This window comes from Oenanthe melanoleuca, chromosome 7 (genome assembly GCF_029582105.1).
Source record: "Oenanthe melanoleuca isolate GR-GAL-2019-014 chromosome 7, OMel1.0, whole genome shotgun sequence".
NCBI lineage: Eukaryota > Metazoa > Chordata > Aves > Passeriformes > Muscicapidae > Oenanthe > Oenanthe melanoleuca.
In genome coordinates, this window is record NC_079341.1 from 16,464,318 (window position 1) to 16,478,046 (window position 13,729).

At 44.3% G+C, this 13,729-nt stretch overlaps 1 protein-coding gene across 2 annotated transcripts in view; it reads left to right on the top strand.

Annotated features, from left to right (window-relative positions):
- CHN1 (chimerin 1) overlaps window positions 1–13,729 on the top strand; it is a 90,310-nt gene that overhangs the window by 59,863 nt on the left and 16,718 nt on the right. For both annotated transcript variants that reach the window (XM_056496841.1, XM_056496842.1), the window contains one exon: window positions 3,385–3,462. In XM_056496841.1, the coding sequence (XP_056352816.1) occupies window positions 3,385–3,462 (78 nt within the window). The remainder of the gene's footprint in view (window positions 1–3,384; window positions 3,463–13,729) is intronic.

A 13,729-nucleotide genomic window follows, 5' to 3' on the forward strand; every position in this document is an offset into this window, starting at 1 on the left:
CCACTGGAGAGCAGGCATTGAATCAAAAGCCAGCCAAAGGTGTATGAAGAGGAGCAGGACCCACACCTACAGGCAGTGCAGACAGCCCAGAGAGCCTAGAGCAGGAGAGTGTCTTGGGGGTGGATAGCTTCCTGCAGGATTTAAGCCCCAAGTCCGTGACTTCACGTGTTTGCTCTCAGGGATGACTCATCTCTGCAGTGCCTAGGGCTGCCTGAGGACAGTGGCTTGCTCTCTCTTACTTCAGTATCTCACATACTAAAACATTACAGTTCTGGACCTGCCTGACGACCCAAACTGTTGTCAGGAAGGTGTGTACAACAGAAATTTCATTCTTCAGTTTGGTTTTTGAAGGAAGGGGTTTGGTCTGTGTAAAGGAGAGCATTGCTTTGCAAAGCCAAATAGCCAAAGTTAGGCAATGGCAGAAGAATGAGCATACACATTATAAAATTGTGTCAAAGCAGTTGTATAAATTTTAATTTTTCAGTAGCTATCTTTATGGCTTTAACTTTGTTTCAATCTGTTTCTGGTGTGCACTGCTGTAGAGCATGTAGCCCAGGTGAATGGCTGCAAGGGAGGTGGTGAGCCCAGTACTCCTTTATTTGTAAACAGAAAATGCTTTGCATTGAGCAATGGGGAGCTGATTTATGTGAAAGCAATATGCAGTCTCTGTCAGAGTATTGTAGCACAAAGCAGTGTTAAAATTAAAATTCATAATTGTATAACTACTTTCCAGATTATAACACATTTTCATAATTACAATCATGAGATAGGACCTTTCCCTGCTGACTAGTTTTGCTTACCTTTTTATTGGTATTCTTAGGTTTAATTTTCCAGGATCCAGAGATCTTTTTCTACTAGCATGACTCTAAAGTGCCACTGAAAATAACTCAGTTCTTCAGAATTAGGAAAAGGGAAGCTGACAATTAAGGAGTAAGTGTGCCAAAAACCATATATGTGCTCTACTAGTGATTGAAAGGGAAATTCAGCCTGCTTTACCTTGCTTCTTAAGTGGAATTATACAAAATAATAGGAGTTTATTCTGATAGTAAATTTATTGTTGAAAATCACTGTGTTATCTATTTGCAACAAATTCCATTTTCAAAGAATTTAATTTTAATATGAAGCTTTGGTGATGCATTTTTTTCCCTTTAAAAAATAAGAGGAATTTTGGGATGCAGGAAAAAGTGTAATTAAATGTTTTTAGAATTCGTGACTTACTTCCTGAGCCTGTTGTCACTCAAAGTTGTTTGGAGAGGATGTTTCCTCTGGGGCAGGTGTAGGTCTAACTTGTTCCATAAGGACTTTCACCTGATTTAGTTCTAGGGCATTAAGCCATTAAGTGAAAGGGAAGGGAAGATGAACATGAGCTGAAAAGCTTGTCTCCTTCCTCATCCCTAGTTCATGTTATTTTCACACTTCTTGTAGATGAAGTGGTTAGTTTTTGTCATCTCTTAGTTGTCATCTCAGTTTTCTTGATCTCCTATTGCCATGGAGTTTTAATACACTTGCAAGGATAGACAGAAAAATGCCAGCGGAGCAAACACCTGCAGCAGAAGGGAGTGGTTAAAAGCAAGACAGGCAGATTGAGGTAGTCGTTTGAAAAGTATTTCTTGATAGGATCAAGCAGCCTCCTGCCTGTATTGAAAACAGGAACTGAGTCAGACCCCTGTATAAGCCAGTAATGCCTGGCAGCATCCTCCTGTATAATCTGTCTCCAGTGTTTCAATTATTAGTTGTATTGCAGATTAGTGTTTAGTGAAGCACCAGCCTTGATCCTTAATCTCTGCACCATGACCCTGTGCTGGAACCCAGTAGATTTTTAAAACCTGTCGGGAAGGTAGGGGTGGCCACCCAAGAGAACAGAAGAGGGGCCCCAATGAGCACTATTCTCAGCTGTATTGGCAGGAGCTAAACTGGAACACTGTGATCCAGCTGCAAAGCACATACCAATTCCACCCAGAAGCTTGTGACAAGCTGTGCTTGTCGTTGGTTTCTGAGTCAGGAGAGATAAAAATACCCAGCTGCAGCAGGGAGAGGGTTGCAGTGCGGCAGGCTGTGCAGGGGGAGGAGGGAGGCTGCCCGCCGGCTGTCTGCACAGGCAGGCGGTGCGCAGGGAAGGTGCCCGGCGCCTACACCGGGGGGTGAGCCGCACGGTGTAGGGCTCGGCTGGCATCACATCAAGGGTCCGTTTTGCTGGCTCTGCCGAAGGCTCTCCCCAAACGCTAGGAGAGCACCAGTAGGCAAGGGGCAGAGCCGGAGCGAGCCGCCGGAGCTGGGCTGCCCTGCTGGGCACGGCACAGTCTGCCCTGCTCCCTGCGAGCCCCTCCAGTCGGGTGGGCACGGCACGGTCTGCCCTGCTCCCTGCGAGCCCCTCCAGTCGGGTGGGCACGGCACGGTCTGCCCTGCTCCCTGCGAGCCCCTCCATTCGGGTTCCTGTGCCTGTTAAATTCAAGGCTTTAGTGGCTGTGTGAAATAGTTCGTGTGAGGGCTGGCCAGGACCAGACCGCCCTGTGCGCATTCCATCGTCAGTTGCATCCGTGCGAACTTCAGGTTTCGGTCCAGAGGGAGGCTGTGGTCATTCACTTTTTGTTAGGATCTGTAAATGTCTAAAGAGAGGCGTCACCAGCAGTTCGGGGTTCAGGTCTTTGCTGGACGGAGCGCTGCAGTGAACTTGGGCTGACATTTGTGTTCACATCCCTACAAGATGTGAGATTGGCGAGAGTGTTTTCACACGGAAAGCACTGAAAAACGTAATTTTAAAGGAAGACTGGCGCCCATCAGCGGTCCATTACCCGCACAGGCCATGTCAGACGGGGGGCCCCGGGAGCTGCCGGTGGCCGCCGCAGGAGCGCGCAGGTGACATTCGCGGGCGGGGCCGCTCCGGGCGGGGCCGCTCCGCCCGCCTCGCCGGGCCCCCATTGGCTGCGGCCGCCCCGGGGCGGGGCCGCTCCTCTCCGCGCGGGGCCGCGAGCCGGGCGCGAGGCGTGCGCGTCCCCGCGCCCCCCGAGCCGGCCGCCGCCGATGGAGGGAGCGGCCGCGGGCTGCGCGTCCCCGCCGCCGGCCGCCGCCCGCCCCCGGCCCGCAGGCCGCCCGCCGGCAGCGCCGAGCCCCGCGCCCCTCCATGGCCGCGCCGCCCGCCCCGGCAGCCTAGGCTGCGGCATGGTCCTTGGCGCCCCGGCAGCCCGAGAGTGAGGCGGCCGGGCGGGCAGCATGCCGGCCAGGGAGCCCTGGGCAGCGCCCCGAGCCCGCGGCAGCGCCGGGCACCGCGCCGGGCACGAGGGCCGGCAGCGCGACCTGCTGCTCGCCGCCCTGGGCATGAAGCTGGGCGCCCGCAAGGCGTCCGTGACGATCTGGCAACCTCTTAAACTCTTTGCTTATTCGCAGTTGACGTCGCTCGTCCGAAGAGCAACTCTGAAGGAAAATGAACATGTTCCAAAATACGAGAAGGTTCATAATTTCAAGGTAAGAAACGTTTTCCTGCCTAATTTGTTTTTCAGGCACAGTGGCTTTAGTTCGTGTTTTGAGTCTGCAAGTATTGCAAGGAAATCGTATGTGTATGCACACTGTGACTTTCTAGGAACTTAAAAGCTGCAAGGAAACCTCATTACATCAATTAGACACGTTTAGAACATCCAGCAGACGAGCTGGGATTTTGCTGGCTGCTTGTGTGCATGCATTTGTTTCAATAAATATTTGCCATATCTAGTTATCTCTCTCATTTTGAGTTGGTTTGTACTGAGAGCGATGCTAAAGGTTTGAAAATCAGCAAAGTTTTCTTTCAACTCAAATGTATTCCAGTTTTACTTTCAATGCCAAAAAAATCTCTTAGATCTGTAGTTAGATGACTAAATTGATCTTGTCTCAGTTTCTTGATGGTAAATAGCTTTAGAGGTTAGAAGTGTGTTCCACTGCATCTGGATTGAGCAGATGGTCTGCATTTCCCTTAGTTTCTGGCTTTTCTCCTGTGTCAATGAACTGAGTGTTGAAACCAGCAAGGCTTACACCGTGAGGCTGTTGGACATGCTGGCATCTGCAACTACCTTGTGTTTTAATAAAATTAACTTAGTCTTCTATGTAGCTTCTAGTTGCTGCTTTAATTGCTTTGAGTAATAACCAGTGTTCTTTGGTAAGAGAGATGCATGTCAATACAACATATTCATGTTTTGTGTCCAGTAAGGGCTCAGTAATGTAACCTTTTGCTGGTCAAATACATTTGCTTATGGTAAGTCTTAATTTTAAGACTATATAAATTGATGTTTTACTGGATTCCTGTAGATGACAAAACAAAACTTCATATAGATAATCTGAAGGCTAAATGATGTCTTTAATGTAAAGAAAAACCAAAAAACCAAAAAGCCTACTTTTATTTCTTTTAAGAAAAGGGCAGATTGTTAATGTAACACAGGCATCTGATGATATAAGCATCCATTAAATGTCTCCTGTTCTCAGTTTTGATTTCCATCACGCACACATGTCGGAATGTGGGAATGTCCACATGCATGCACGTATATTAATTTACTTATCTTCCATCTGATTTTATTTAAACCATCTTCTGGCTTTTGAGTGCAGATAATCACCAAAAGTGGAAACTTTATGTGCTCAGGATGTTCTGTTTCATTTGAGTTCTTCCATTAAAAACGCATTTGAAAATCATGTACAAAATGGTATGTAAGAAGTGTTTAATAAGAATGCTTGGCATAACATAATTGTGCTGGCTGACAGTTCGCTGCAGAACATTCTTTAACAGGCTCCTGAGGTGTCCTAAATATCTGCAACGTCTTGCAATTTTCATTTGTTCCTTAGAGTTTGAAGATAATTCTTGCAGATGCCAGCAGATCGTGGTTTTCCATGTACTACAGTGTATGTAGGATAACAAGTATTTAATTTTGCACATCTGTGTTCCCTAGTTGCTTTTCTTTAATAGCCTGAAACACATCTGTTTTGAAAATAATCTGATAACCTGATTTTCATTCATTCGGGTTTGTTTATTTCTTTTTCTTCTATAAACTGTTTATGGAAAGTTTCGGAGCTGTGAGTTTTCCAGTCTTTTCCAAAAACAGACTGTATGTCTGCTCCAAGGTCATAGCCATGGCACAAACTTTCCACACAGATTGTTTTCTTTATAATAGTTGTACTGTAATTCCTTTATACATGCTGTTGCCAGAAAAATATACATTGAGAAGTAAATCTGTTCTCAGGTCAGCGGAATGGAGTCGCCTTTCACAGATAATTTTTGCTATAAAAGACTAGAAGGGGACAAGCCTCTTACAGGGTGTGCTGCAACCAACCTTCCCATGGAAGGAATGCTGCTGGCAATTATGAACTCTAAATGTGGTCACTTTCCCATCAGAATAAAAAGCAAAACCATAAGCTCTTAGTAAGTACTGTTATGACTCTAAAATGAATGGCCATCGTTAGCTTGTGTGCTTGTCTCCTTTATCATTTCTTCGCATCTGTCAGATTTTTTTCCTCACATGTATAGATGTCATCATTTAAAGTGTCTGCATGAGTCTCCTAGGTTGCCTGCCAAGTAGCAAATCTGCCACCCATGTGGGGAGAAAGGAAATGTCAGGCCCAGAGTCTTCAACCTAGCCTTTGAAACAAACCAAGAAAAAACAACTCAGAAATTAAATAAATTTATCCAGTTCAGCTAATCAACAGTGACTGCTGTCCCCAGGGGCTCCACAGCAAAGGAGGGTGTCCTCTGCTTTGTAGCTCTGCAGCTAATCTGCTTTTTGTGCAGCAGATAGGGACCCCTAACCCTCTCCCAGCTGCTGCTTTGATCAGTCACATCACTGCTCACAGAAACGAAGGGGTTTCAAAAATCCTTTATACTGGAAATCCTAGCAGAGAGGAGAGGAATGGAGAACTGCAAGTGCACAACAAGCAGTGATGTTTTCTTGGGGAAGGGGAGATGACAGCTGCAGCCACTCCAGGGGGGCCGGGGTTAGCAAACACCCCAGAGACCTGACCACAGCCTAGAGACCCCAGTTCTGCCTCTGCCTCTGCACCTCCTGTCTATGACTGGGTAGGCAGGGCACAGTGCAGTGTGAATGCTCAGACTCTGTTGCATGCAGCAAAGCTCAGGTAGAGCAACACTGTGGCAGAGGAGCAGTGTAGTGAATTACAGGAGTGCAGTGCCCAGGGGAGGGGTGAACATGAAAGCTGCTTTTAAATCATCAAGAGGTCTCCTGAATAAATCCATTAACCCATGTTTTGCTCCAAGGGTTGTTTGAAAAAAAGAATGTAAAGACTGTTTTACTAGGAGTGCTGACATGGCAGGGTTTTTGAGAGGATTTAATCTTACTTAAATCTCCTGGAATGTGAGGTGTCTCCTGCCTGAAGGGAACAGGCTGGGTAGCCAGGGTGACAGGGAGCTCTGCAAGCAGAGCTGGTCGGTAATGATCTCCAACTCTGTAATATTCTCCTGGCTGGGGAGGTCTGGTCTCTGATGAGCACATCTCAAATGCAAATACAGAGTGCCTGAATTCTCTTAGATTAATCTCCATAAGTAAAGAAATGGGTGATTATTTATAAATGTCAGTTCTGACTCAGTTTTAAATGCGCATCCTTCAGGATGAAAGCTAGGTGTGAAAAGTATTCTACTTTTAAGCATATTTTTGCCTTTCCTAATTTATAAAAAAAGTTAAATTAGTATTTCTGTGCTCTCTATAAATCAAAGACCCATTTTCTAATAATTCATATATATCCAAGAGGCTTTTATTGTTTGATACAGCATTTTATTTAGCTCTAATTGAATCATGGAATTTGACGTCAGTGGGACTTGATTGACTCTGGTTTTTTGCATATTTGAATTACTTTTGCTTTCCCTGTGTTTACTGTGCTTTTTTGAAATCCACACACTGAATGAGATCTCTTGTAAAATGTATCATTAGACCAAATGAGGACAGTCAATTCACCATCCTCAAAATTTCAGCCCCACCTTTTCTCACAGAAATGCTTTTTCTTTCTTGCAATTCACTTACTCATTATGGGGAATAAATCTCCCCACAGTGTGTGTGGTACAAACATATCAATACGGACAGGAGGGTGTGTGTGATGGATATCAAGCTCATTCTTCCACCCAGAGTAGATGAACAAGAGCATCTTCTATTTGGAAGCTCTGAGAGACTTGTGCTCTTTGAAGGGCTGACAAGGAGCATAGCTGAAGCCAGTGGGGTTATTTTCTTACAAAAAATCATCCCCTAATCATAGGGGAAAGTTCTGTAAAAGAAGAGTTACAAAGTTCTGTAACTTCGTAGAAGTGGACAGAATAGATTCATATCTAATCATTCCCATAAATTTATTCTACCCCTGGATCCTACCAGTAAGAATGCTTTTTACTGTCCCTTACAATTCTCATAGTTGCATATATTGTCACCAAAAGGCAGTAACTCTAAGAGCTTGAAAATATTGTCCCCAAAAGGCAATAACTCTGATAGCTTAAAAATTAAAATAAAATTTCTTACCCAGCTAATATCTATTCAATAAGATGAAGGGTAGGAAGCAGCTGGGCATTTCTGGGCAGGCAGATGAAGGAGGAGCTTAAGGCAGCAGAGGAACTGCAAATCTGCAGGGGAAGCTCTGGGTTGGAAGGTATGAAGTGGGCTCTAGGCCAAAGGATTTATCAGGGTAATCCAAGCTGGGTTTAAGGTTTTCTCCATCTTTTCTCTCTGATGAGGCAGTTTGTTAGGGTAGTGATCACATAGGATTCCCGTTGCTCAGTCCTCTGCACTTTCCCACTCTTCATCTCCTCATCTCTCCATTTCTGCTCTAAATCCCGCAGTTTTTTGCTGATAAAAAAGGTACCTTCTGCCCTGAGTCCACCCTATCTGAATGGAATATCTTCTGCATTTTTTCACCACCTGGTGCTGTGCTTTGGACTTGTGCACTGACCTCACTCCTTCACCTGCTGTTTACATGGGGCTGGGGAAGGAGATAAAACAATGCTAGAAAAATGTTCATGAAAAGGAGGGCAGTTGTGGAAGAGGAGCTGGGATTTATGGGATGATATCTTAAAAAGAAGAGGAAGGTGAAAATCTGAGATTAACAGCAGGAAATCTCTTGGGTCATGAAATTTGTTAGTCAGTGCAATAACCTCCTCATCACTTGACAAAGTGGGCTGGACAAAACACCTTAAAGGTCTTCACTCCCCTCCAGCTTTTGTGACTCACGGGCCCTGGGGAAGTTTTAGCTCCCTTGGCTGGTTACAGGTATTCCTTCAGACATCTCTGGCTCCCAATGACTTGAGCCAGCAGAACACCCTGCAGGTGTTTTCTTACTGCTGAATGTCCAAGGCACAAACCCCTCTTCTGCCTAGATTAGGGCCATGGTGCTTCACTGAGGCAAGAAGGTGTCTGTGCCTGTCAGGGCTGGACTGAAATCTGTGCTTCCATGCATCATTTTCCCCAGGATATTGTCTTGTTTCTCTCTTGCACTTCACAAAACAGATCTATCTCCTGAAGACTTGTTCTTTGCTATCTCTGTGCAGTGCTGGGTACTCTCATGCTGTTTCCTAGTCACTATCTTACTAGGGCTGACGGCACAGTCAATTAATTGTAATAAATTACAGTTACAAGGCTGCCTTCTAAATCAGTCAACATTAACATCATTCCCTTTCCAACACTTCTTCCAGAGAGATGTTTTTCCACGGTTGCTTAAACTAATTCAGCTGAGATGCTGATGAGCCTTGTTTGTTGAGATTCTTCATCCCCCCCGCCCTGGACTGAAGCAATGTCCTGTCTTTCTCTTTGAGGATGGCCCACTTGAAAGGCCTGATTGGGAGCTCCATACCAGAGACAACATGCTTTTCCAGAAGTAACTGGAGGTAGAATATAACCTTAAATATGCACAAGGAGTGAAGGCTCAGGCGAGGACCAATCCCTGGAAAGATTTGCTAGAATAGACAGATTCAAGCATCACTTTAATGAAGAGACTGCTGATATTAACAAGAGTTACTCTGCCAATGAAATTTGTATCACATCTTGGAAACAAATAAACCCCCCTGGCCGTGGCCCTGGCCCAGATTTTACTGGGGTAATTGCATCTGTGCTGGCTGCTTTGCTAGTGTATGAAGTCACAGCAAATCACTTCCATGCCACATCTTATTCTAGAGAGCTTCTCAGTAGAGCCATGCCTAAACACTGGGAAACTGGGAGATGGAAAATGCAGAGGTGCTGCAAGAAGGCCAGAAGCTATAACAAACTCTTACTATATTAAGCTGAGCCATTTTTCTGTGACTTCTGACATGAACTCATTTCTATTTCTGATGTCCTGAAAACTGGGGCAGATGCCGATTTGGGGTAAATTGATCTAGTTCCACTGAAAGGAGGATGCTGAATTTTTTATTAGGAACAGAACTGGCACTGGACATATTTTTGATATATCTTTATTTGAGCCACTGCAGTTATATGAATATTCAGAGATAGAACTGGGTACCTCTAGCATGGTTTCTGGGGAGAGTCAGTATGTGTTCCCACAAATAAAAAAACCTCAGGAAGCTTACTATTTCTATTAGACTCCTAGGACTTGAAGGGAAAAACTGGTTTAAAGGCAGGGAGAATACCAGGAGAACATAACTGGAAAAAAACTTCCACAAAACTTCTGGGGAGACCTCATCAGCTCTATGCTGTGCCTTCTGAAACTCAGTTACATTGTAAGACAGTTCAACCCAGAAAAGCTTTTAGGCATTGATGGATTTTAGTCTCCTAGAGTATTTACTTTATGTTACTTGCACTTTTTTACTTTTTTTGAGGAAAGCCAGGGCTTTTCCAAAGCAGATTTCAAATAACACAATATTACTTAAACCTTTTGGTTTCTCAGTTCTAGTCCTTAGGCTTTGCTGCTGTTCAGAAAAATGAGAGAGAGAGAAAAAGCCTTTTTCTAAATCCTTAATTTATTTAGGCTGTGATTTCTTCTCCCACACTTTTATTAGTCCCCATATATGGATCCTATGAGTTTGCCTTATGCACTGCCCAAAACCAGGCCAGTTCATTTCTCTGGTAAGGCTAGGAAGCACTCCTCTAGTGAGGACAGGGTCTTTGCCTCTAGAAGCTTCTAGTGCGTGTTATTTTCTCTCATCATCAACAGCTTTTCCTCTAAATTAGCCTTAGGATCATGACAAAAGCATTTAGGAATCTCTCAGGGATTTATATTCTATTTACATGTAAAGTACATATGTATATACAATTTTAATTCTAAGGATTTTATTCAATTTTCACTTCTAGTTTCAGAATTTTTTGTATGGAGGCATGCATCAAGTAAATTGGACCTGGAATAAAATGCAAAATGTTCCTATTTCCAAATACCAATTTAAAGAAAATCTGCTATTCCATCCTGAAAGAAAGGTGGCCATTTTCACTTAATTTACAAGCAAAAAAGCCAGCAACCTGCAATTCTCATTTTTCACTTTGGCTCTTGTAGAGCACAAGCTAACATCAGTTTCCAGTTGTCCCCATCTCTGCTGACACAGGCAGTGCCAAGCAGAGAGCAAACGAGATGTGACAGCGCTTCTGGCTGCGAGTGGGTGAGGACGTGGAGAGAGCTTGTCCTGCTCCACATTCTGGGTGCCCCACCGGCGACAGCAGTGCTATTTATACCCCTGCTCTGGGCAGGGCAGCGCTCTGGCAGCAGCTCTCCTCTCCAGAGCTGCTGCACAAAGGCATCAGGGACACCCCAGGCTGCTCCCCAGGGCTGACACCCCAGCTGGGCTGAGCAGGTGAGCTCTGGTTCAGGAGAAGGTCTGTTCACTGGTCTCAGTTGCATTCACTTCTGTTACACCTTCACATGAAAGCAGTTACCTGGCAGATAAGGCTTTGCCGTGTGCGTTGTCATGGCAGTCCTCTTGCATCTCAGATTACTTGTCAGCAGCAGTATTTTCCTCACAGGAGAATTAACATGGCTGGAATATTTGAAGTGCTTTGAGACCCTTGTTTTAGAGGCACTATCTAATCATCATAAAATATACAGGGATAAATTACAGCATTGCCCAAACTGATGGTTGATCTTCTCGCTCACATCTCTTCTTTACTCTTTGCATCCCCACAATCTGTCTGGACCAGGGATGGATGAAAGGACATGCCTATTGGATGCCAGCATGGGTGTGCTCAGTGCCTGATAAATCAACTGTGACAGGGAAAACAGATGTTAATAATACAGGCTGAGTTCATCATTTTAATTGAGATTTCCAATGTCTCCTGTATTCAGTTAAAAGCTTGGTAAAGCCCCAACAGGCAGAATTCAGCTGATGCAATTGCAGATCAGCTAGGACCACTGAGCTGACAATCTCCATCAGCAGGCTCACCCTCCTTGGGAATTTGTTTGAAGGCCAGTAAAGCCAGCAGACCTGAACCTTTGGAGTACCATGTGGTGCAGATGCTGGGGATGTGCCACGTGTTCAGTCCCTGGTGGACTTGGTTTCCTCTCTGAGCACCAACAAGGCTTCTGCCTGAAGTGTAAGGCTCTGGCAGCCCAAGAGTACAGATCAGCAGTACTTTTGTCATCCTTTTTCAAGGTGATGTATCCCATCCCACACCAGATGCTAATGCCTGGGTTTTCCAGCCCCCTTTACTCTGACCAGCAGTTCTGTGTGGAGGGCTGTGGAGGAGGTGCTCTGTAAGGAGCAGGATCTGATGGAACAAACATTCAGTGAGACCATGGCAGCAGCCTCTCATCAAGGGAAGCATTTTGTTGTATACTGTCCCAAACACTCCTGTTTTATGGCCTGTGTTGGTTTTCTATAACCAGTTTTTCAAATCCAGCCCTGTTTTCTTCCTGTCAGTAGCTTTGCTAAAAGCTTTCTTGATCCACCATCTTCCCTCATGTCACATTTGCACAGCACTTCACTGATATTTCCTCATTCTCTTCCTCCCTGCCTTGACAAGTGATAAAATGTAAGTCTCCCAGTTAAGAATATAAATTATCTGCTGGCTCATTCCTGGTCTTTAGGTAGTAATCAAGGGTAGCTGAATAACTGCCTTGGAAAAACCAAAAGTATAAAAAATAAGTGGAGTTACAAGATGCACGGGTAACTAACTTCAACAGTGACCTTTATAGCCTGAGAAATAATGGGAAGAGATCTGCCTGAGGAGTTCACACCTTGTGGTATAATCTGCTGTCAGAGCCACTGGGTCATATTTTATTTAGTTTTTCTAACATTTTGTCTTTTCTAAAAAAAAATTAATTAAATGCAAAACAAAAAATAAGTGCAATTTTCTAGCACTTGGAGTTATTAATCACAAGAATTAAGCTATTTTTCCTTGTGTGTAAGAAAATACCTTTTAAACCTGAGCAAAAAACTTCTCTTACATAGTTCACAGTAATTAAATGTTTATTATACATTGTTGATAGTGCAGGAGAGTTCAAAATATAAATGCCTGGGGTGTAAACTTAACGTGAGCCTCTCCTCTTACCTCAGACTTGCAGGACAGCTTGGTAATAGTATTTTATACAGTTTCTGAAGCAGTTATTTTCCTTTAAAATTATCTAGACTTTTCTTTTAAATTAGGTTCTTTTTCTTCCAGAAATCTACAAATTTATATTAAAATCAGTTTAATTTGCTCTCCCACCCGCTCATTTTCCAGATTCTTTAAAAAAATTACTCCCATTTGGAAAGAGAGAAAATAAGATTTTTGGGTGGGAGTGAGAATGGAAGGATTGGGAGATGTAAAGCCACAGTTGCAATCCTGCTCTCTCACATTTTATAAGACAGTAAAATCTGCATATGGCGGATGCCCTTTTTTACAAGGGGAAAGAAACCCCTTATAATTTAAGTCAGGATCTCTGGGACTCTGCTGGGTGTGTTTTTAGAAATTTTTCTGGAAAGCATCTTTTAGTTTTGAAAACAGACAAGTTGCTTGGCTAGTTTTTAGAATGGGGAATTAAATACAAAAATCCGAATGCTGTATTAAAGTGTCATGTAATAAAGGCCGTATTGTTTGCAGGTGTTGGTTGTTGAGCTAGCAAAGGGATATTAAGGTGTTTCTTTTTAGCTGCCAGACCCCACCCATCCTCTAACTAGGATTAGAGGCTGCTCTGACTACCTCAGAAGACCAATTTTTCAGAATTTTCTGGCATCACTCAGTGTCTGATTTAGTTCCCAGAGAGGGTGTGTATTCAGAGCAGTGGAGGGTTGGGTGTCCGGTTCCACTCCAGGGGAGTGGGAGTGTTGATGGTCTGGGAAAAGCCAGCACTGCTCAGAAACCCCTCAGAAACAGGATTCAGAGCTGATTTTGGGGGGGGTAGTATACACCAGTGCTGGAAGGACATTGTGACCTTTGGGTCTCCTGTTTAATATTGCCAGAGAACCTCCCATCTCATATGAAGGATGAAGCAAGGCAGAGCATCGTGGGACACAGGAAACCTACCCTCACCTTTTAATCTGTTTTGAGTTTGCAGTCAGAATAATGGATGAGAAATAGTAATTTGGATGGGGCAGCATAAAGCAGGGCAGGCTCTGGGTGAATCCAGCTGATGATATGGAAAGGCATTTCAGTATTTGGATGAAGCCAGGCTGCGTGGGATGAGACAGCAGTGCTGATGCTGCTGAAACAGTGGTTCTGAAGGGCAGAGTCAGTGCTGGTGTGGTGAAGGGTGACCTGCACAGGCAGTGTTGGTAGGGAAGAGGAGAGTCCACCTTGTCCTTGTGGTTTTTAGGTTGATGATGAGTCATGTAAAGCCAGGGTGATATCAGGACTGGGTGTGGTAGAATCCAGGTGAATCATAATTACTG